Below are 22,919 nucleotides of genomic sequence, written 5' to 3'. Positions count from 1 at the left end.
TGGAGCTCTGAAACCCTAGAGAACAAGGGCAGTGCAAACTGAAGCCATTCTCTGAACAGATGCATACAGAAGTTGGTGAAGTGGTGCCAGAATAATCACTGAAATCAATGAACAGCAGAATCAGTCGTTTTTCCACAAATGTGTAAATTGCTGTAGTAGTTGGTAAAATGTAAAATATAATGCTATAAAGTGGTTCGTCAGCTACAGGGATCTGCATGGACCTGAAAATCATGCAGCTGGCCAGTAAACACAAAGAAAGGCCAAAGTGCGATACCCCTGTGCCCCCTGCTGGCCACGTGTTTGGACAAACCGCATATAGGCCCTGCTATACATAGTCTTTCAGTGTCTTTAGGTCTTTTGTTCAGAGCAGCTACAGACCGAAATCACTAAATTTCATATTGATATGTTTAAGAGAGACCATTTAAAAATGATGGGTTTCCTTGATTTTACCAAATTGAAAACCTCTGGAATATAATCAAGAAGAAGATGAAATGTTTGCACCAGGCACCAAGAGTGGCGTAAAGTTATCCAAAAGCAGTGTGTAAAACTGGTGGAGGAGAACATGCCAAGATGCATGAAACTGTGATTAAAAAACGGGTTATTTTAGGCAAATATTGATTTCTAAACTTTATATAAATAGTATATGATCTTCATAAAGTTTTCTTGGCATTATTTAAGGTCTGAAACCTTTGCATCGTTTTTAAGTTTTAAGCCATTTTTCATTTCCTGCAAATAAATGCTCTAAATGAAAATATTTTAGTTGGAATTTGAGAAAATGTTGTCTATAGTTTATAGGCAAGGCAAGATTTTCCAGAGCTGTATTTATGCCAGAGAAGCAGAACCATTTACATCGTCGCCTCCTCTTACAGCCATACTGTTAAACGTTCGTTAAGGTTTTTCAATTACAAACTGTGGAGGAACCCCTTAAGGTGCTTTGATGAACCTTAAGATAACAAGTTCCTTCTAAAAAAAACATTTATATATATTATTTAAGGGCTTTCTCCAACTTCAAAAGGTTCCTGCAGAAAATCTAGGCGTGGCTGCAATATTATAATCCAAAACACTTCTGAACAAAAAAAATAAATGCAATGAGATCTATATATTACTCTGATAAGATTTGTCGCACTACCACGGCCTTTAAAACATAGTGTGATGCTAAACATCACCAGCTGGGGTCGCGGTGTGGTCACTTTTTGCCCTTCCATTGTTGTACTGAGCATTTATTTACTTGATTGTGTGAGGGGGGCTTTGTCTTCCCAACAATGAAAGAGCACCGTGGCTGTTAAGCTTATAAATCTGAAGAGCTGAGTTTCCAGATTAGCAATATAACGGAGGGTCAATTGTGCAGCGCACAGGCCACTCTCTTCAGTTCTACCCATTGATGAATTAATACAGTAGTTCTCAAACTTTTAAGGCAATGTACCAGCAAACTAAACCCCCCATGTACAGCTCTGGAAAATATTTAGAGACCACTTCAGTTTCTGAATCAGTTTCTCTGATTTTGCTATTTTAACTACGGGCAACATTCCTTCCAAATTCCTAATAAAAATATTGTCATTTAGAGCATTTATTTGCAGAAAATTAAAATGGGCTGAAATAACAAAACGATTCAGAGATTTTAGTCTTACACACTGCTTTTGGATAACTTTATGCCACTCCTGGTGCAAAAAATCAAGCAGTTCAGCTTGGTTTAATGGCTTGTGATCATCCATTTTCCTCTTGATCATATTTCATAGATTCATTTTGGCAAAATCAAAGAAACTCATAACTTTTAAGTGATCTCTTATTTTTTCCAAAGCTGTATATAACTGTTATACGTCTGGATGCTTCTGGAACACCTGAAATGTTTGCCAGTGCTTTGCCACAGCGATAATCACAGAGATGTAATCAAACAGATGCAACATTACAGATTTTAAATATAAACTTGCTAAAGGTATTTTTACAAACCTTTTGGAAAGTGCTGAATGAGGAGGAGGAGGAGGAGGAGGAGTGAGTTCTCCTTTTCTCCAGCTTTCCTTTTCTGGCTCTGCCCCCAGCATGTCATCTGCATGTTGTCATTCATGGGTGTAACCGCAGACCATCGGTCCTAAAAAACCTGAGAAGAGTTCATTGTTCGCTCGTTGAGGGAAAGGAAATCTTCTGTCATTCATTTTAATATGTCTTTCATACCGGGACAGCCTGTCACAGCTGTAGTGGTGAGTTCTTTTGATTATAAACTAGAGAAAGTTTCCGGGTTTCAGATACAGATAGGGTAGTTAAATGTCTAGCCCACCTCTGTTCATTCGCCTCTACTGTAGCGTTTAGCTAGCCTAACTACAGAGGAGGACTTTCCTTGGACTAAGGAAACTAGTTAGCTTAACTTGCAAACAAAGATAACGCGCAGTTTGTCGTGTTTTGTAAACGACCATCATGTAGTTGCTGTATGTGAATTAGGAAATGCGTACGTTTACGGAATTTAAAGTTAACGTACTTTGGTTGCTTTGCAGTGAAGCTAACCTAACGCTGGCTATGCTAAATAACGTACCCCCGTGTAATAACGTTAGCCGCCTAGCCAGCATTAGCATTAGCTCGCTCTGTGTTACAAGAGTTCCGGGTAGCTAGTTTAGCTAACAAACATTACTCAGAGTTAGTTCACTGTGTGGGTACTTTTTTACGAAGCTCTCAATATTATTAGAGACGTGTTTCTGGTTGTTCATTTAGTTAAAAAGTTAGCTAGCCTGCAATAAATCAAATAACTGCCTCGGTTAGCTGCCTAGCTAGAATAGGTTAGCTAACATACAGCTAGCCACTTCATCCATCAGCATTTGCTGTAGTTGCTATGCATAGACAGCTGAGTCTGTCTGTGAACCAGAACTGTTTTTTTTTTTTGTATGAAATAAAAGACAAACGTACGCTTCTAGTGAATAAAACAAATTATAAAGATTTACAATGAAGCTAAACCATGGATTAATAGTCAATTAAACATTTTATTAAAACATAAGTACAGCATTACATCATTACAGGTAATGCCTAGGTGTGGCTTAAGTAAATTTCTTACAGGTAGCTAGTACTGTATAGCCATATAAGGACAAGCAGAGTGGTATTAATGTTGTTGGTTTCACTGTGCTGGAGATAAGCTGTAACTTTTTTTTTTTTACCCCTCTTTTGTGTTTCAGCAAAGGATAGAGATTCAAAAACTACGAGACGGTGATAATTTAATATTGGGTTTTAGCATTGGAGGGGGAATTGATCAAGACCCAGGTCAAAATCCATTCTCAGAAGACAAGACAGACAAGGTGAGGCGTCTCAGATATTATAGCTGTCATGCAAAAAAACCCATATATTTCCATGCTGTTGTTCTCTTTTCTTCTATAAAGTTGACATACAATGTAATGCTTATATACTGAGTGGTATGTAAATCCTTGAAAGTGGTCACCCCCTCCTTCTCTAAAAAAGTCAATTCAGCTAACTGATGGTGAATCAGATGGGGTCATTTAGGATTAGACAGTTCTCTGAAGATCTCCAGGAACAGGGTTGGTGACCACTGTTGTACAACTTAAAAGTATTGTAATTTATTTTGGTTTAAGTATATTATTTTCTGCTTTTTTAGGGCATCTATGTCACAAGGGTGTCAAAGGGAGGTCCAGCAGAGGTCGCAGGCCTCATGATGGGAGATAAAATAATGCAGGTTGGGCAACTGAATAATGTCTTATGTTGACTAATGTTGAATAATCAGTGACATTTTAGCACCACATGTTTAGGGTATGGCTTGTTCTTACAAATACAATACTAACATGGAAAAATATGTTCTCTTAAAAACAGGTAAAGAGTAGTTTTATTTTTGCTCTGTAAAGTGGTTTTTATTTCAGATCAGTTTGACCACCAGAGGCTGCTATTAACCTACTGTTTGTGTTTCCGTTTTGACTTGAAGCTCTTAAACAAAATTATCTATGTTTTGTTGATTCAGTAGCTCTTGCATGCAGAATTTTTAGATATGGTCAGTTTTTGCTCATTCAGTTTGGCCTCATTAAGGAAATAGTCTTTGATTTCTGCAATGCTACACACATTCAGATGCAGTATGATTTAAAGGACAAGATTCGTTCACATTATAAAGGTTTATGGTACTTGGAAAGTTGAGAACCTGTTTGTTCATTATAGCACACAACGTTTTAACTGTAACATTCTTGTTACAGAAATGTTTAAGTGATTATATATAGTGTTATCTTATTGCTGAATATAATTTCTTGAATCATCAGTATGTTTTTTTATTATAACAGGTAAACGGCTGGGACATGACCATGGTGACTCATGACCAAGCGCGTAAAAGGCTAACAAAAAAGAATGAAGATGTAGTCAGGCTACTGGTGACCAGAAAATCTCTGCAGGATGCGGTTAGACAGTCCATGATGCCACACTAATAGCAATCTCTAACACTCCATTGAATGTCATTTGATAATCACACTACAGAATGTCCTTTTTTATATACTGTAATCCAACCAAATGCCAAAGAACAACAGTGAGCCATCATCTCAAAGACAGACTGAGTATTTGATTTGGGGTGATTTTTTACACCCCATAGGGGTGAATTTTCAATGTTTTCAAAAATAGTTCTGTGTGTTCAACACTAATGCTAAACAACTACTACATATAGCAGCAGTGTTACAGTGACAGTGTGAGTACAGATGATTGTCAATATGTAAATGATGTCCTATTCATTCATTGTTTGCAAGAACTATATGCAGCTACACTTAAAAACACTTATCAGTCATTGCCTTTTGTTTTGCTTTTTTTTTCCTTCTTAGATTGATGTTGAGTAATGCCAAGGAACATGTGTATCAATTCTACATAAAGACCACTAATTTCTTTCCTTTATCATTTTTATACAATGCTTATTTTCTTATGCATATACTACTTGTTTTGTTTGTTAATTCCTAATTATTGCTGCCAAATTAACATGATTGTTTCTCTATAGCAGAAGATCATAAAAGTTTTTTTTTTTGTGACACAAAATATCAACACTGTATTCCAATGATTTTCTACACTGTCTTTGATAGATTTTGGCATGTGGCTGTGTAAAAATATAGCTATTTTTTCCAATAAAAAAATCATTAGTAGCCTGTTATGTGTTACCTAGGTACCTATAAACATTAATTTATTGTAGTTAATCATATACTGAATCATTGTTATTGTTTAATGGTCAGAAGTCAGAAATTAAGGGACCACCAGAAAGTGTAGAGAAAAAAATCCTAGAGTTTGCTGTCATGGGTCTAATTTTGGCCTCTGCCAGGCTTTTAGCACTGCAGCATCTTCATGGGCGGCTGAAAGTAATCAGGTGACATTTTAAAGCATCAAATCTATTTGACCTGACCTTTTGCTGTTTTTTCAGTCATTTCAGTACAGTGAGGTCCTTCACTTTCATCTTGTAATGTAGCTAAAGGTATTCTCCTTTTGTCACACAGGTCAGTGTGTGGTCCATCAGAAAAATAAAACAATGTAATACAATGTATTGCATTATATTAGTGTAAAGATATGTAAATATTAATTTAAAAACATGTAACTATGTGTGTAGTTCATTGGATTATGGTGTCTACATTTTGTTTTGAGTATCTACATTTTGTTTTGAGCTAATAACTTACTAATGACTGGCATAACGTGTATGTTTATATGTATCATTATGTCAGCTTGATTTCCCTTCATAAAATCACTTACACGTTTATAAACTACAATATAATGTAGCTGATTACATCATATGAAACACATAGTTGAATACAAATAGCACAACATAATAATGAACTCCTACTCTAAATGCAATTTTTTTATTGAAGTAATAATTTTAGGGTAATTTAATCACAGTGAACACCAGTTACGACATAGAGAGTCATGCAGAACAATTAATGTAAAAGGTGATGCTCCTAATAAACCTACTGTGAACAGTTCTGCCACACTTTAAATCTAGCTCAAAGAATATTACTACTTGGTTTTACCCCGCCATTGACTAATAGCCTGCTGTCCAAGAAAGAAGCTCCTGCTCCAAAAATGCTTTCTAGCTCAACTAAAGCTAGATTAACATTACACTTTTAGAATGGCTTCCCGAAGTTCTGTACTGTAATATGTGGGTTGTGATTTGCTTTAAAAAAAAAGTTAGATCTGTGCCAGGAAAACAAAAAATGTAATTGCACTTTACCAGTTGTGCCAAGAAGTATGACCAACAGGTCAAACATTATTCTACTAAAAGTATTAAAAGTTAGACCTGTTCTGAGAAACCAACAAATTTAAATCACCACAACCTATTCTGCAAAGACTTGTGGTCAACAGTTCCACCAGAATTATGTTAAAAACTTTCAGATGGCTACAAGAAATGTCTGGTCAAGGTTCAAGTGCAAACAAATTGTGCTCTCTCAGACTCCGGCTTCTGATGGCAAACAGCATGCAGAAAGCATTTTTTACGTTGTGAACGTTTAAATTGTTAAACATACAGCTCTGAAAAAAAGTGACCACTTCAGTTTCTGAATCAGTTTTTCTGATTTTGCTATGTATAGGTATGCGTTTGAGTAAAATGAACATTGTTGTTTTATTTATAAACTACGGAAAACATTTCTCCCAAATTCCAAAATAAAAATATTATCATTTAGAGCATTTATTTGCAGAAAATGAGAAATAACAAAAAAAGATGCAGAGCTATCAGACCTCAAATAATGCAAAAAAAGAGTTCATATTCATTAGGTTTTAAGAGTTTAGAAATCAATATGTGGTGGAATAACCCTGGTTTTTAATAACAGTTTTCATGCATCTTGGCATGTTCTCCTCCACCAGTCTTACACACTGCTTTTGCATAACTTCTTGCCACTCCTGGTGCAAAAATTCAAGCAGTTCAGCTTGGTTTGATGGCTTGTGATCATCCATCTTCCTCTTGATTATATTCCAGAGGTTTTCGATTAAGTAAAATCAAAGAAACTTATTTTTAAGTGATCTCTTTTTTTTCCAGAGCTTTACATCAAGTAAGAGTTCTTTAGACCTTTATAATGTTTCTTTCTCTCAGACATCTCTACTGAAAAAAAATGGTTATTCATGGAACTAAACTTGGTTCTTCTATGGCACTGCTCAAAGAACAATTTGAAACACCTTATTTTAAGAGCGTTTGCATAGTACACCATAGAGACTTCTTAATAAAAAATATTTCTTGATAATATCTGAAGTGTTAACACACTTTTAACCACATATAGTAAAGTCTGTTTACTTTCCAGTGTTTATGTGTAAGATACACAGTCTGTGTAAAGGGAATAAGAGAACAGTATTACTACAGTTTACTGCAGATGGATCTGTATAGCTTCAGAAAAAAGTGGATAATGTGCAGTGAAATTAATCAGTGTATTATCTGCACATATTACACACAATGTAATATATGCATGCAATTCCTGCATTAGTCCCAGCAATAGAGTGCATAATTACTACAGCTAAATGTAGATCACACGTGCTCTACACCTCCCACACTTTGGCAGGTCCATTGTGTTTCCATAGTGATACAATCTGTTACCATCACGTTCTATAGATGTTGTGAGCCTTATGGAGAGCGCATGGCAAGCCACTAGAGAAAGAGTATGGAGAATCTGTGTGGATCTGAGATGTATGTAGCTTTAACATTTGCTCTTTATGACATGATGAATAGTGAAAAGATCATTTACATTTTGTGAAGGCTCTTTAAACTCACTGGATTAATTCAGCAGAAGGTTCATCAGGGATCCAAACATAGTTCCATAAGATTTTCTGTTGCACCAAAGACTTCTTTGGCCCATGTATTTTTAAGAGGGTTGCCTCCCTCAAATTCCACCCTGCGTTTATCTGTAAAACTAAATTAACTGGACCAATGTCATTCCCTAAAATGACTTTTTTTCTCAGTGGAAGTGTTAAAACAATATTATTTTATCCTTCTTCTGTGAAGATGTCATTTATACATACAAGGTATCTGTGTAATTTATTTTTATACAAGAAAAATATTTTTGGAGCAATATCAGTTTTGTGTTTACTATCACACTTTTGTTGATTTAAATACCAGAACAAACTAATCTAAATGTTAAAAAATACCAAAACTTTAAGCTTTTTGGTATTTGGTCACAAACCCTTTCAGCAATCATGTTGGAGCTGTACAATTCTTAATGCTTAAGTTTTGTCTTCAGTGGATTTGAGCAAACATTCCTAATCTTTAGTGGAAATCAATGTAAAGAAATATTATAAGTAATTTTGTAAATTTCCTAGCAGTCCATTCATTAAATTTGGATGCACTGTGAAGAAGAGATGACATTTAAAATAATTATAAGTTGTGTAAAACCGTTATGCTATTCCTCACATGGCAGTATCTGGCTTAGGGCTGCAACTCATTGATATCACCAGGCTCCTGATATCTCCCCCTGAGCAGCTCTGCCAAACCTTAACGGCTTTTTCTATTTTGTCCATTTATGTTTTTAGATTGTTGTCTTGCTGCAGTAGGACTTTCCTCCCATAAGTTAGAAAATGGAACGAAAGATGTTTCTGTAGTGTTAAAATAAATAAGAGCGTTTGACCACTCTGTATTGTAGAATCAAAACATTTTAAACATATACTGACAAGCTTAAAGTCATGAGACAGGAACTACTGTCAGATCCTATGATTTTTGTCATGTCTGATGGAAGCTTAGGGACACTGGCCTGTAGGATAGGTGCCTCCTGCTTTGTTGATGTGTTTTTTGCCAGAGATGCTTGACTATTTGCATGGACAATTCTAGCGAGATGCTGCTAAATATCGGTAATCAAGTTGAATCTGGAAAATATATGACTAATACACCTCCACCATAAATACAAAAATTAATTTGCTGTTCTATTTTTGCAAAAAAAACTAAACGTAGATTTTAGATCTGTTTAAATTTCAGAATTACAGTATATGACAAAAAATTCAGAATACACACGAAGCAAACCCTCAAACATACAGCACTAGGCTTTATGATTTTCATTTTTTTATATGCTGTAACACTGCATAGAACAGGCCTTAAGACTACACGTAGGTGGATGAGTGGGCAGATGGGGGTACAGGGTCATTAATTCATGAACCCTCTAAGCTACAGAGGCTGGACCTTAAGAAGAGCATGGAGGTTGGTTGTTATGGTAATGGGTGATATTAGTGTATTTTCCCATCTCTATACTCTACCAGCCTTTGCTGGTAGAATTTCCAGCAAGAATCACCAAAACCAAATGAAATACATACTATGCTAGTCAAGAGCTGGATGCATTGCTCTAATGATTTTTATCATAGGTTTATAAGTTGTATGACCAGAGGAGGATGTTTCCCCTCTTAATATGTGAGCATTGGTTCCTTTTAAGGTTTCTTCCTTCAGCACTGGGAGGAGTTCTTCCTTGCCACGGTCACATGGTCAATGTTTTACGTTTTGTCTGATTTTCTGCTGCTATCTGCTAAATTTATGTAAGGCTGGTTTGCAACATCATCAGCTGGAAAAGCACTATATAAAGGATTTGTATATAGCTATGTTTGCACCAGGGTGGCCTGATCAGCCTTGTCACCACCTTGATCATTCAAAACCAGTGTAGACCATCCAGAACCAGCTACAATGCTGTGAAAAAGTATACTAACATTTTTCAGATTAACAAGTCGATTTTTAAATCAGAGAAATATATAATAAGCAAATCTAAAAAGCAGTTTTCAAATGATAATTGAATTATTAAAGGAGAAATCTATTTAAACCAACCTGTCCCTATGTGAAAAAAGCATTTGAACCCTAAGCCTAATAACTTGGTTGTGCCACCATTGGCATCAACAACTGCAATCAAGCATTTGTGGTAACTGGCAATGAGTCTAACTCCTTGGCCCACTCTTCTTTGCAGAATTATATTAATTCAGCCACCTTGGAGTTTTTGCACATGAACTGACTTTGAATTTCAGAATTATACTTTTATTTGTTAGTTTTATGCCAAAAAAGTTCCACTTTTGCCTCATCAGTCCACAGAATATTTTCCCATTCCTGGGGATCATCAAAATGTTTGTTAGCCAATTTGATACAGACCTTTGTGTTCTTTTTGGTCAGCCTTTTTATTATTGGATCATGAACACTAACCTTAACTGAGGCAAAAAAAAGACTGGCAGTTGTTTTGATGATGTCCTGGGTACTTTTGTGACGTCCTGGATGAGCTATCTATGTCCTTTTGGAGTAATTTTGCTAGTCCGGTCACTTCTGGGAAAGCTCACTAGTGTTCCATTTTATGTTCAAAATGTGAAACGTATACATTAGATGTATAACACACAGAGTGATCTATTTTAAGCATTTATTTCTTCTGTTGTTGGTGATTATGGCTTACAGCTAATGAAAACCCAGAAATCAGTGTCTTGGGAAATTTAATTATTATATAAGACCATTTGGTACTTTTGATAGTGGCAATGTTTTCCCAGAAAATCTTACAGCACTTCATGCTTTTATAGGAAATGCGGATTTCTTCCAGAAATGAAAATTTCCAGCAGGAAAATTGGTACACTGCCCACACTGCCAAAAGTACCAATTTGTCATATATAATATTCAAATTTTCTGAGATACTGATTTGTGGGTTTTCATTGGCTGTTATATGATTTTCTGTAGACTTTTCAGCAAGCCAAAGCCTCAAAAACACATTAATACATAACACAATCGTGACTTGTCAGCAAATATACTCGTTCTGTTTGGACACAAACTCCCACGCTATTTGGCCAAAGCGAGTGAGATTTTTGAGAGAAAAGGAGAATTTTACTACACAGTTTGCTCTCTGAACTGAAATTCGTTCTCACTACGAGTGAACCGCCTACTCTACTAGTTACTAGCGGGGTTTTTTTCATTTGTGCTGCTTTTTCTTCTCTAACGGCAGCAGGTGGCTTTTCTTCTCGCCCGGAGAATCCTTAACGTCCTCTTCCCACGCAAACCTCTCCTCACTCGCTTCTCCCCGGGCTTCGTAAACCGCGGACAGGCTGTTGTTGGAGAGAAGTCGCACAGGAAGACTGACTGCGGAGACTGGAGGCTACAAACTACCACAGATAGATAGCCTCGGTCCTCACAGACCAGCGCGCTGAGGGAAGACCGAGAGAGCGAGAGGGTCACTTTCAACAGGGTGAGTCTTTTTAATTGTTATTACGTCTATTTAACACTAAAATAACCGCTTCATACGTTTATATCGACGGGAAACTCTGTTAAAACAGGTTTAAAATGCTTTATATTCATGTAGTTCCTCGTATTTCACATGAGGTGTTTTTTTTTTATTAGCTAACTAGCTTTAGATACATCAGTTCAGAGTCAGCAGAAGAGACAAGAGAGCACCACAGACTGGATGAGCTGCAGTCAGTGTAGGTTTATAATTTGAGGAGCTGCTATTTCAGGAGTTTTCCTGGAAAGTGGAGGTGGTGTTGGGGTGGGGGTTAAGATTATGAACCCACTCTTTGTAGTAGTGTGCTGCTGGCTTGAGGTTTTCACCAGTACAAGCTGCCCTTTTTAACACAGGCCCAAGACCAGTTTACTGTTGCTTACTGTAGTTAAAATGTAGGATTTCAACAGGTGCCTCTGGTCCACAGCCAGTGAGACTCAGACTGATGCCCAGCATGTGGTTACAGGGAGGGAGCAGTAGCCGTGTGAAGGTCAGGGCAGGGGGGGATAACACACCGACTGTTTCATGTTTGTTTACACACAAGTTCAGTACAGTGTGGTCAGTGGTCAGTCATTTCAACCTGAAGCTCCTGTGTGTGCTGTGTGAAGTGCAAGACTATTCCTTCCCTTTCTGGAGAGAGATAGAAACAACTTAGAAACAAGTAAAAATGAGTGGTGAGTACTACTGGAAACTGCAACTTTAAAACAGTCATACCCTACTGTGTAATATGTTATTTAATTATAAATCATGAAATATGTGATGGCAAAAATAAGAAGGTGGGAGTGGTAGTTCTTCATAACAGGAATGCAATTATTTTTGTTTACTTTAGTTTAAACCTGTGTTTCATTCCTCATAAAGTTAGGAATAAGTTATGAATACATACAGAAGCTGTAAACAGTCTAATGCATTTTGTTTTTTTTATTGTATAGAATTTACTTGTAACTAATACGATTTGTAAAATGTTTATATAAGCAAGAACTCTTGTCAAATGTCTGATTGTAAACAGTTGCAAATCTTCCCTGTCTGGCAAGAGATAGAAACAACTATGAGTGGTGAGTAAACTGAGTAGTTTATTTAACTGGAAAAGCTGAATGTACTGGAAACTACATCTTTAAAACAATCATATCCTACTGTGTAATATTTTATTTAAATATAGAACATAAACTACTTTGATGGCAATATTTAGGATGTAAGAGTGTTTCACTTGTTATCCTATGTAATAGTAAATTATTTTTGGCTGTTCTTTTTCAAGTACTTTTTTGTCATTAAATGCCACTGACCTAACGAAAATGAAAGGCATAATAAGAATTATACGCTTTTAAAGATTCTAATTAATCATTGTTTGGGAAATAAACACTTTTTTCTTTCACTACTGCAGTTCACACTGTGTGTATGGAGTCACAGTTATTGAAGCATCAATCATTGCACAACTGGCTACAATACTGTTCACTGTTATATACAGCTCTGGAATTTTTTATTTTATTTTATCAGTTCGGAAGCCTCTGGATAGTGGATGATCATAATCCATCAAACCAAGCTGAACTGCATAATTTTTTGCACCAGGAGTGGCATAAAGTTATTCAAAAGCAGTGTGTAAGACTGGTGGAGGAGAACATGCCAAGATGCATGAAAACTGTGATTAAAAAACAGGGTTATTCCACCAAATATTGATTTTTGGACTCTTTATCTTTATAATTTTGCATTATTTGAGGTCTGAAAGCTCTGCATCTAAATGCACTAAATAACAAAAAATACTGCTCATCCAACCTGTTCTTGCTTGTCAACCAGCTAGGTCAAGATGGTCAACTTGCTTAGCAACGTTGGTCATGCTAGTCAAACTGCACGGCTGCAAGTTGGTTGACCAACTTGAGCTCTCTGCTTTTGGATAGGTTGTGCCCCTCTTACCCTCTACATGGCTTTCTTCCAACAGTGTGATCTTGTGATCTTCAGTTAGGCAAGGAATTTTCACACAGATGCTTGAAGAGCCTCATGGTGCTCGCCATATGTGTGACACATTCATACAAATGTGCCTAATTACAAATCAGAATTATAATAAGATTACATTTGTTGACTCTGTACCCAAAGAGCCACTGGGAATGAATGTGAATTCCATTAAGCATTCTTCTCCCTTAATGTAGATTTAAATGAAGGTTATTCATTATGTGAATGAAGACCTAGGAATGGCTGTTTGTAAATAGATCAGCTGCAGTGTGTAAGCCTGTGCCTTTCGGAGACTCACCAGGGACTCAAAGCAGAATACAGAGCAGCAGCTTCTAGCCAGGAGCTCATGCAGCTTTAATTCAACCCTGTTGGTCATCTGAAACAGAATTAACAATGATCACCTAAGTGGAAACACTGTGTGCATTAGTTACTGAGAATAGCATTATAATGAAGGAATGATTACTGGTGTAGTAACTGGTGTCATCAATCACTATTAGTTTCACTACTTTTTAAAACCATTAGAAAGATTATAGAGATAGTCTGACTAAAACGTACATTTACACAGAGACATCCAATTGTGTAACAAGGGTCGGTATTTGTCTTGAAATATACCTAAGTATGGAAAGTACCTACCATTAATTATTATGGCTATAAAGCACTATTAATTTTTGTAAGAAGACTCTTGCTTGGTGAGTTTATTTTTGGTGAAAAGACTTTAGTGTCAGTCTTGGTTCATCAATCTGTTTAGAAAATGACATTAATTATTTTAAAACTGTTGTCTATTAGTTTAAAATGTATTTACAATTTATTTCCAAGTTTGAAATTTGAATCATATGATTGGCTTCATTGTATGGCTGCAACAGTAAGTCAATATTATTGACAATGTCGATTATAAAATTTCGTTAACTCCAAATTTCAGTGTCAGTTAATCGTTCGTTTGAAACAGAAGCACACACTACTGTGCTGGGGACAGAAATGCAAAGTGGGAGGGGTTATGGGCTCACTCACACAGTTCACACTCACACTTGGTCAATGTCTTCAAAAGTGCCCAAACACAACCGATTACATATTTACTCACTGAATAACTGAACTTTTCACATTCAAACATCTTCTGGGCATTTAAAAAACACTTTAAGCTGATGAAAGACATGGCAGAAAAAATCTATGTACTAATTGACTAATCAAAAAAATTATCATCAGATTGGTTGTCGACCAAAATATTTCGTTGTGGCTCTAACTGATTTCTGAAGGGGGGAATAAAAAATGTGGCAATATTAGCACAGAGAAAACTTAATGTTGAAATGAAACACTGGGTATGATATGGAAATTGACTGATTTGTTGTTGAAACATGGGAATAGGCAGATCTACACACCTTATTGCAATCAGCCAGCAGAAGTGCTCAGCCTGTGGTGTCTTCACTTTAGAGATTCACACTGTTTACGCTCCATACAGTCACTGAAAACAGCCAATAACGTAAATCATATGTTTGTAAGGAACCTTGCCTGTATATAATTACCACATACTATATGTTAATCTATCAAACTTACCACAAAGTGGAGTTTTCTCTAATGTTCTTCTGTATCTTTCTAATTTTCTCCCAATTAGTGTCCCATGAAACCTGCCTCCTGGACCAAGTCTTGGAGCTGATTATGAATGAGAAGCCTCCGAACAGCAACAGCCTCTTCCTGAACGAGGACTCTGAGAAGCCCCATCTCCCCGAGAAAGACCTTCACTGGCTGCGCAGAGCCATGCACAAACGGGTATCGGGAGCTCGGAACAAGATGTGTTCCATCACCCGAGAAAGCATCAAAGGCTTTCTGCGCCGCAATACATTCGTGCTCTTCACCGTGGCAGCCGTTGCTGTTGGTAAAGTGAATTTACTATGGGAGTTTGTGCATACTGGGTTAAAGTGTTAACTGTCACATTCATGTATTATTTTGAATGTGTTATTTTTTACCACTTTTTAAACAGAAACTGTGTTTTAATGTGTTTTAATGACATGATCCCAGTTGGTAGATTCAGGGCCTTAATTATCTAGAATTCTTCTGTTTTAAACTCTTTACTCTGTGACAGTGTAGTAAGGTTTAATTGCAGGTTATGTCTTGTGTTCTGTACCTCTATTCAGGAATCGTGTTGGGATTTGCTCTACGTCCTCACAATTTGTCCCCAAGGGAAATAAAATATTTCTCATTTCCTGGAGAGCTGCTGATGAGGATGCTACAGATGCTGGTTTTGCCTCTCATCGTGTCCAGTCTTGTTACAGGTACACAGTAAAATCAATGAGCAAACTCTCTGGTATGTTTATACATGCACTACAGCTGTTTTAGATCCATATTAGAATGTGAAACATTTCTAACCCTTTATTTAATCAAGTTTGCGTAAGTGATCATTGTTTCTCTTTATGTTTTTGTGTGCTTTATTTTATCAGGTATTTCTTCTTTGGATAGTAAAGCCTCTGGAAAAATGGGGGTGCGAGCCATCGTTTACTACATGCTGACCACTTTTATAGCTGTGTTCATTGGCATTGTCATGGTGATCATTATAAGGCCTGGAAAAGGGAACAGAGACAGCCCAGTGTCCTCTAGTGGCAGCATTGAATCAGTGCAAGCTGCTGATGCGTTTCTGGATCTCATCAGGTAAAACAGAAACATGTGTATACTTGTAGTTGTGGTTGTAGTTTCATTCTGTAAAATGATGCAAGCATATTTTATTCTTTTTCTGGCAGAAATATGTTTCCACCTAACTTAGTGGAGGCCTGTTTTAAACAGGTATGGAAATGGCACATTTAAACAGTTACATTTAAGCTATTTCCTAAATTTGATAAGCAGAATCTCGAACCTTAACTTTGTCTGTTCTTTTATTTTTTTATTTGTCTGTTCTAGTACAAAACTCTTTACAAGAAAACAGTTTCCACCAGAAACATCACCGTTATGGTTAATGCAAGCGAAGGCATTAATGCTACAGAGAGCAACCTCGTGGGGAATTTCAGCACCGTCCTACAGATTGTCCAGGAGACAGTGGAGGAGACAGTTCCAGTGTCCGGCTCCTCTAATGGGGTGAATGCTCTGGGCCTGGTGGTGTTCTCCATGTGCTTTGGCTTAGTGATTGGGAATATGAAGCAGCAGGGCCAGGCTCTGCGGGAATTCTTTGACTGCCTCAATGATGCCATAATGCGTTTAGTAGCTATAATTATCTGGTGAGTGCAGTATTCTGCTATGTAGTGATGTTTTCCAAATAATTTCTGAGTCTTTTTCCTGAACCCGAACTATAGAAAATTGTACAAGATGTTTTATATTTTATACTTTCATTTTAAACTAGATCTTCTTGGGTAAAGTCACTGGACTTTTGCACATACTATCACATTTGTATTATCATTTTTATTTAAAAAGTATTGAATGTATGTGTGATTGGTAAAATAGTCATACCTACAAAAATGTATGGTATGTAAAAGAAAAGTGGCCTCCTCCAAACAGTCCTGGGTGCAGACTTAAATATTGGGGACATGTGTGAACATTCAATTATTCTTTATCAGGCATTGTAAATTGTAATTTATAAAAATTCTGATAAAACATTTACAAAACATATTTTTATCTGTTTTACCTTATTCCCCTCATTGAATAGAGTGTGTAATGCTGTGTGTATATTAGCTGTGTGTCAGTTTTTTAAAAGGATCATATCATTATTTGAAAGCTGATAAAAAGAAAAACTAATTTGGGCAGAAAATTGACAAGAAAGGTTTTATGTAACCCGGAAATGTGTATATTTACTGCTTAGTTGACTTGTCCAATTAGGGTAAACACAGACACGCTAGTGTGATCACATTGCCAGATTTCTTGCTAGAATAAACTGTATGTGTTTTTGTTTAGACACATCTTTGAACCCAAGACACAGTATGAGCAAGTATTTCTCAGATATCTATTTTGAAGGACAGTGATACTTGTTTGTTCATGAAAAGTGGAAAGTTTCTAAATGAAGATCTGGAACTAGAGTTTTACCAAGGCATACTTTCTCTGGCATCCTCATATGTTTTAAACTCTGTGTTGAAGCTCAAAAAATAATGCCTTGTGTGTTGTTAGATAGGAATTTAACTGGAATGAAATAATGAAACAAAACTCTGTTCAGGCCTAGTTCACATTTATAGAACATATCAAAATCACTAAAATATGTGCAATCTTCACCTTTCTCTAACAGGTACGCTCCAGTTGGAATCCTGTTCTTGATTGCTGGGAAGATTGTTGAGATGAAAGACCTGGCGCAGGTTGGAGGGCAGCTGGGCATGTACACGGTGTGTGTCATCATTGGTCTGCTCATCCATGGTCTCTTTGTTCTGCCTCTGCTCTTCTTCCTTGTTACTCGGAGGAACCCTTTCACCTTCATTGGTGGTCTGCTCCAGGCTTTGATTACTGCCTTAGGAACATCTTCCAGGTAAACAGAAGCAACAGACTGATATGACATAGCAAGTTTTCATAGTTCAGCATATAATACAGCTCTGACAAAATTAAGGCACACCTTCAGTTTCTGAATCAGTTTCTCTGATTTTTCTGTTTATAGGTATATGTTTAAGTAAAATGAACATTGTTGTTTTATTCTAAAAAATACAGACATTTCTTCCAAATTTCAAATAAAAATATTGTCATTTAGAGCATTTATTTTGCAGAAAATGAGAAATGGCTGAACTAACAAAATGATGAAAGATGCAGAGCTTTCAGACCTCGAATATGATGCAAAAAAAAATTCAAACAGTTCATCCATCTTCCTCTTGATTATATTTCAGAGTTTTTTTTTTATTTGGTCAAATCAAAGAAATGCATTATTTTTAAGTGGTCCAGAGCTGTAACTAATGCACCAAGAATTCAGAGTTGTTGGAATTGAATACAACTTTATATGTTTGAATGTAATGATGATAAACTGTATGTAAGTGATTACTGTATTAGAGCGAAAGGACAAATTCATTGGGAAAAACTGAACTGAAAGGAGGTACCCTTGGTACCCTGTTGGGCTGCAGTCCAGGTTTCTTGATCACAAACTCACTACAAACAAAGGTGACAGTGGTTAGCTAATGGATGGGGGGCCATTCATTGAAATGACCACCCTGTTTCCTTCAGTCCAATGATACAACCCATCTGAAACTCTGTCAACTGGGTGAAATGTCTTAGAGTGCGTCCTTGATGCATGTTTAGCAGTCAATGATTGTCAGTCAATGAGTGTATATAAAAACTTAATGAAATGTTTTTGCTTTGCTGTTGTTTAAAAGTGTTTTCACACCTGTAGTTCATTTCTTTGGTCTGAATCAGTTGATGAGTTTGTTTCCTTGGAGCTTTTTTTCCCACAGTTTGGTCTGGTTTCACACAGGCATAAACCTAAATGCGCCAAAATGGCTGGTTTGAGTTGTTTTGAGTGCAATTGCTGTTTTCACACCTGTTAAATTGAACCACACTAAAGGTACAAACAAACCAGAGTCCACTTTAACCAGACCAAATTGTGCTGGTGTACTGTGACTAACATTTCAAATTTGTATTTTTTCCCCACAGTTCAGCAACCCTTCCAATTACCTTCCGTTGCTTGGAGGAAAACAACCACGTGGACAAGCGTGTGACACGCTTTGTGCTGCCAGTTGGAGCCACCATCAACATGGATGGTACAGCTCTCTATGAAGCTGTGGCGGCAATTTTCATAGCCCAGGTCAACCACATGGACCTGAACTTTGGGCAGATTCTTACTATCAGGTAAAAATTAAAACTATGAATAACTTAAGGTTGACTTTAACAGCAAACAAGATTGTTTAGAGTAATCTTAACCGCTAACAAATGGTCCTCCTCTTCTAGTGCGTCTGTATTGAAGTGAAGTCATGTTCTGAGCTCTAGGCCATTTCACTGACATTTACTGGAAAACTTCAGACTCAGACTCTTTGTTTACTTCAGCTGTACAAGTTCCAACTGTATTTTCTGCTTATTAAAATGCCCTCTTCCAGTATCACAGCAACTGCTGCCAGCATCGGAGCAGCAGGCATCCCTCAGGCCGGTCTGGTAACCATGGTGATTGTATTGACATCGGTGGGACTGCCCACCGAGGACATAACGCTCATCATTGCTGTGGATTGGTTCCTGTAAGTCTTATCTAAATGTCACATTGAAGCATGCAGCTCCAGCAGAGAGCACTCTTCTGAAAGGTTATTTATACATAATGCAGACACATTATCTGAGGGAATACAGAATATGTTTTTATGTCAATGGAGATGCCGTTAGAGTGGAGAAATATACATAGATTTGCTACATTTGTTTTAACATGTCTGTCTGGTTGTAACTGTGGAATTAGCTTCACACTAGGCTTGTCATTTTAAGACCACTTGATGCCACTGATATAATAATAATATAATGGCATAATAATGCAATTACACCCTTTTAAAGAGCAGTGACGTTAAAAATACTCAAACACTGCAATTGGAAAATTATTTTTTATTTAAAAATCCTAAATAAATAAAACAAATGAAATAAACACCATTATAGAAAGATAGCTCGTTCACAATAATGGCATCTAATTACTAAGTATAACCTAATGGACAACACTAAGTTCAACAAAAATTAATCAGGTTTATTGTATTTTATTTATTGTACAGTTCTGTCCACTCACACGCATCTTTCTTTTGCCAACATGTTTTTTTAAGGTACCAAATGTGTTTCCAAAGAACATTTTAAAGCACCTTTATTTAGTTTAGACTGTTACCTACTAGAATCAGTTGTTTGTATGTTTGTGTTCACTCAGAGATCGCCTCAGGACCACCACCAATGTGCTGGGGGACTCGTTAGGTGCTGGCATAGTGGAGCACCTGTCCCGGCAGGAACTGCAGTGCCAGGATGCCGAGATTGGAAACTCTGTGATCGAGGAGAACGAAAAGCCCTACCAGCTCATCTGTCAGGAGAATGACTCGAGCATCAAGCACCGCAACAGTGAAACCACAATGTAATTTACTGTACATCACACACAAACAGAACCTGCAAGGGTTAATGTTTAAACTACTGTTACTACTGTTACTTACAATATCTCTTGAAGATAATGTTCAAACACAGGATAACAAGCCATAGCCGTATGTTTAGAATATAGAAATGTCTGCCACATTATTGTTCATCTTTAGGGTATTTTCGAACGTCTGCTGCATAACTCATTTATATGTGACTGGGTCATTAGACTAATACTTCCCCACAACCCCCTAAATGGACCAATAAAAATGCTCCAAAATGGCATTGATCACCATATAAAGTTCTGAAAGTCTGAAGATACACAATTTTTCATCTGACAATGATATTCTCTTAAATGACTATACAATTACATTACATTATCACTTTTTAAATAATACTTCAGTCTTAACTGCTAAAAAAAAAGTTTTCTGTACCCTATTCTGTATTTCTCTTATATCATTAATGTAATCTATTTTCACTAATGTGTTAGGTGTGTAGTTTCATTTGAAGCAGTAATTGACATATAAAGTTAACTTGTAAAGTAAAACAAAACAAGATGTGAGTAAGATATAGTATTATCACTGTAACACAAAAAGCTTTATATCTAAATTCTGTATTTTTTTTTATTGTGCAAAATTTAATGATAAATGGGCTAATAGAAAGGCTTCGAAATCACTTGAATTGGATATTTTTACTTTAACTTACTTTTGAGTTTTTTTCTTCTCTTTTAAAGTTAAATCGCAGAGATACACAGTTTTTTCTGACAGCAATTATATGTATATTCTAAAACTAAGCAATTATTTGATTCATTGTTAGTTGAACTATCATTCAATTCAAATTGTTGTTTGATGCCTTAGGATAGTTTCTTGAAGTTATTTAAAAAAAAAAAAAGTCAGACAAAAATGGATAGCCAAGTAGTTTGTACATTTCTTTGTCTTTTTCTTTTAATACAGATCTAATATTTGTGCATTTTAATTTAGTTATTTAGTTTGGAGTTTTCCAATCTTTCTTTATTCCTTTGAAAACAAAATAAGGATCAGAACTGAAAAGGTTTACATTTAGTTCCCACTTCATATTGATTTAGAAATGTTCTACACTGGCTTATTTGTTGCTTATTAGCAATTAGCTTCCAAAAAGCCACATTATCATTGAGTTATATACATTGTAAATAAAAAACAATAACAAACTAGTGTTTTCTAGTGAACAGTACTTTTTGTTGTGATGTTGCAAAAGATGGTATAACACAAACATACAAAAATAGTAAGAATCTTACCTCATCTGACAGCACAAGATTGCCAATTATTGTCAGTTACATAGTAACTGATGTTTAAGTATATAATTGTATATAATGTGTTTGTTGATGCGTATTTTGGTGATTTATGTTGCGTTTAACTTATTTTGATGTTAACTGTATGTAACTGTGTGAAGGAAAACAACAATTATTTTAATTAATTATTGTAAATGTGTTTTTTTGTATGATTTTTAAGTTGAAGTTTTATCTGTATATAATATGCCTCATTCATAATAACAACTACAAGTAAAGCCCATTTTTGTATACATTACAGCATATATAAAGAAAATGTGATCTGTCTAGATAGATAGAATTATTTATTATATAATCTATATTGTCTGTGAATTTAGTAAAATGTGATTTTTTTTAATGTTTTTTCTTTATATTGCCACTATGCCTGGGTGTTTATATTAGGTTTTACTTTAAAATATTTTTTTCCTACTTTTTGTTTGTGTCAACATTTAAAGCAGCATTCCATCACATTATGTTTGCAGCACGTGCAGTGTTTGTGTGTGCGTGAAATTGTATTTATTCAGTTTATTAAGTTACATGTGTGCTGATGGTTATTAGATAGAATATGCTGTGTTCAGATTGTATTTTGGAAGAATGTGAAAGACAATGACAAATAAATGCCTCAGGAATTAAAATGTTTTCTCATTATTTCTTTTATGTTATGTAGACCCCCAGGTGTAGCCATAGTGATAGGTGACAATGTACATGTATATGGATACATCCTGGATATAAATGAATAGTTCCTTTGCAAAAACAGATAAAGGTATGTTTATAAGATATCACTTATCTGTTTTTTGCTATTAAATGTTTTAAATGAACATATATACAGGTCAGTATACATACATACAAAGTATGAATACAAATGTATATACAGCTCTAGAAAAAAAAATAAGTTAAGACCACTTCAGTTGATTTTGCTATTTAAATATTGTAATTTAGAGCATTTATTTGCAGAAAATAAGAAATGGCTGCAAAAAAAGGTGCTGCGCTTTCAGACATCCAATGTTGCAAAGAAAACAAGTTTATATTCATAAAGTTTTAAGAGTTCAGAAATCAGTATTTGGTGGAATTACCCTGGTTTTTAATCACAGTTTTCATTCATCTTGGCATGTTCTCCTCCACAAGTCTTACACACTGCTTTTGGATAACTTTATACCACTTATAGTGCAAAATTTCAAGGAGTTCAGTTGGCTTGGTTGGCTCATCCATCTTCCTCTTGATTGATATTCCAAAGGTTTTCAATTTGGTAAAATCAAAGAAACTTATAATTTTTAAGTGGTCTCTTTTTTTTCCAGAGCTGTATATACAATTCATTACACTAGATATAAATATAACTATATAAAATACAATAAACTAGATATAAATGTACGTATACACAGTTCAATAAACTGGATATAAATGTAGTTATATAAAGTACAATAAACTTGATATAAATATAGCTATATAAAGTTCAATATACTTAAAAATGTTTCGAATCCTAAACTGAGTGCCATTGTTTTGTGAACTCTGTTGAAGTGAAATTACCAGCAGGGAAATTATAAAAGCAGTGTAATATTGTAACTTTGAAAATCATTATTTCTAGGTACTTTAAA

At 35.8% G+C, this 22,919-nt stretch overlaps 2 protein-coding genes across 3 annotated transcripts; both read left to right on the top strand.

Annotated features, from left to right (window-relative positions):
- The first annotated feature begins 2,031 nt into the window (after window positions 1-2,031).
- tax1bp3 (Tax1 (human T-cell leukemia virus type I) binding protein 3) lies at window positions 2,032-5,093 on the top strand. Its single transcript, XM_007240228.4, has 4 exons — window positions 2,032-2,195; window positions 3,156-3,275; window positions 3,590-3,667; window positions 4,257-5,093. The coding sequence occupies exons 1-4, from the start codon at window positions 2,157-2,159 to the stop codon at window positions 4,395-4,397; spliced, it is 378 nt and encodes a 125-aa protein (XP_007240290.1). The 5' UTR covers window positions 2,032-2,156; the 3' UTR covers window positions 4,398-5,093.
- Window positions 5,094-6,623: 1,530 nt separating this feature from the next.
- slc1a6 (solute carrier family 1 member 6) lies at window positions 6,624-21,962 on the top strand. Of its 2 annotated transcripts, none has more exons than XM_049465319.1 (10): window positions 6,624-11,096; window positions 14,674-14,934; window positions 15,194-15,331; window positions 15,497-15,704; window positions 15,794-15,836; window positions 15,951-16,264; window positions 17,260-17,493; window positions 18,600-18,794; window positions 19,040-19,174; window positions 19,831-21,962. In XM_049465319.1, exons 2-10 carry the CDS (start codon window positions 14,718-14,720, stop codon window positions 20,030-20,032), a joined length of 1,686 nt encoding a protein of 561 aa, XP_049321276.1. In that variant the 5' UTR covers window positions 6,624-11,096; window positions 14,674-14,717; the 3' UTR covers window positions 20,033-21,962. The 2 variants fall into 2 exon arrangements, with proteins under 2 accessions (XP_049321276.1, XP_049321275.1); XM_049465318.1 differs by lacking the exon at window positions 6,624-11,096 and adding an exon at window positions 11,213-11,800.
- Window positions 21,963-22,919: the final 957 nt, after the last annotated feature.

The sequence above is a fragment of the Astyanax mexicanus genome, chromosome 16 (genome assembly GCF_023375975.1).
Source record: "Astyanax mexicanus isolate ESR-SI-001 chromosome 16, AstMex3_surface, whole genome shotgun sequence".
NCBI classification, from domain to species: domain Eukaryota; kingdom Metazoa; phylum Chordata; class Actinopteri; order Characiformes; family Acestrorhamphidae; genus Astyanax; species Astyanax mexicanus.
Note: the sequence above shows the minus strand (reverse complement) of the source record. Positions and strands in the feature narration are given on the sequence as shown.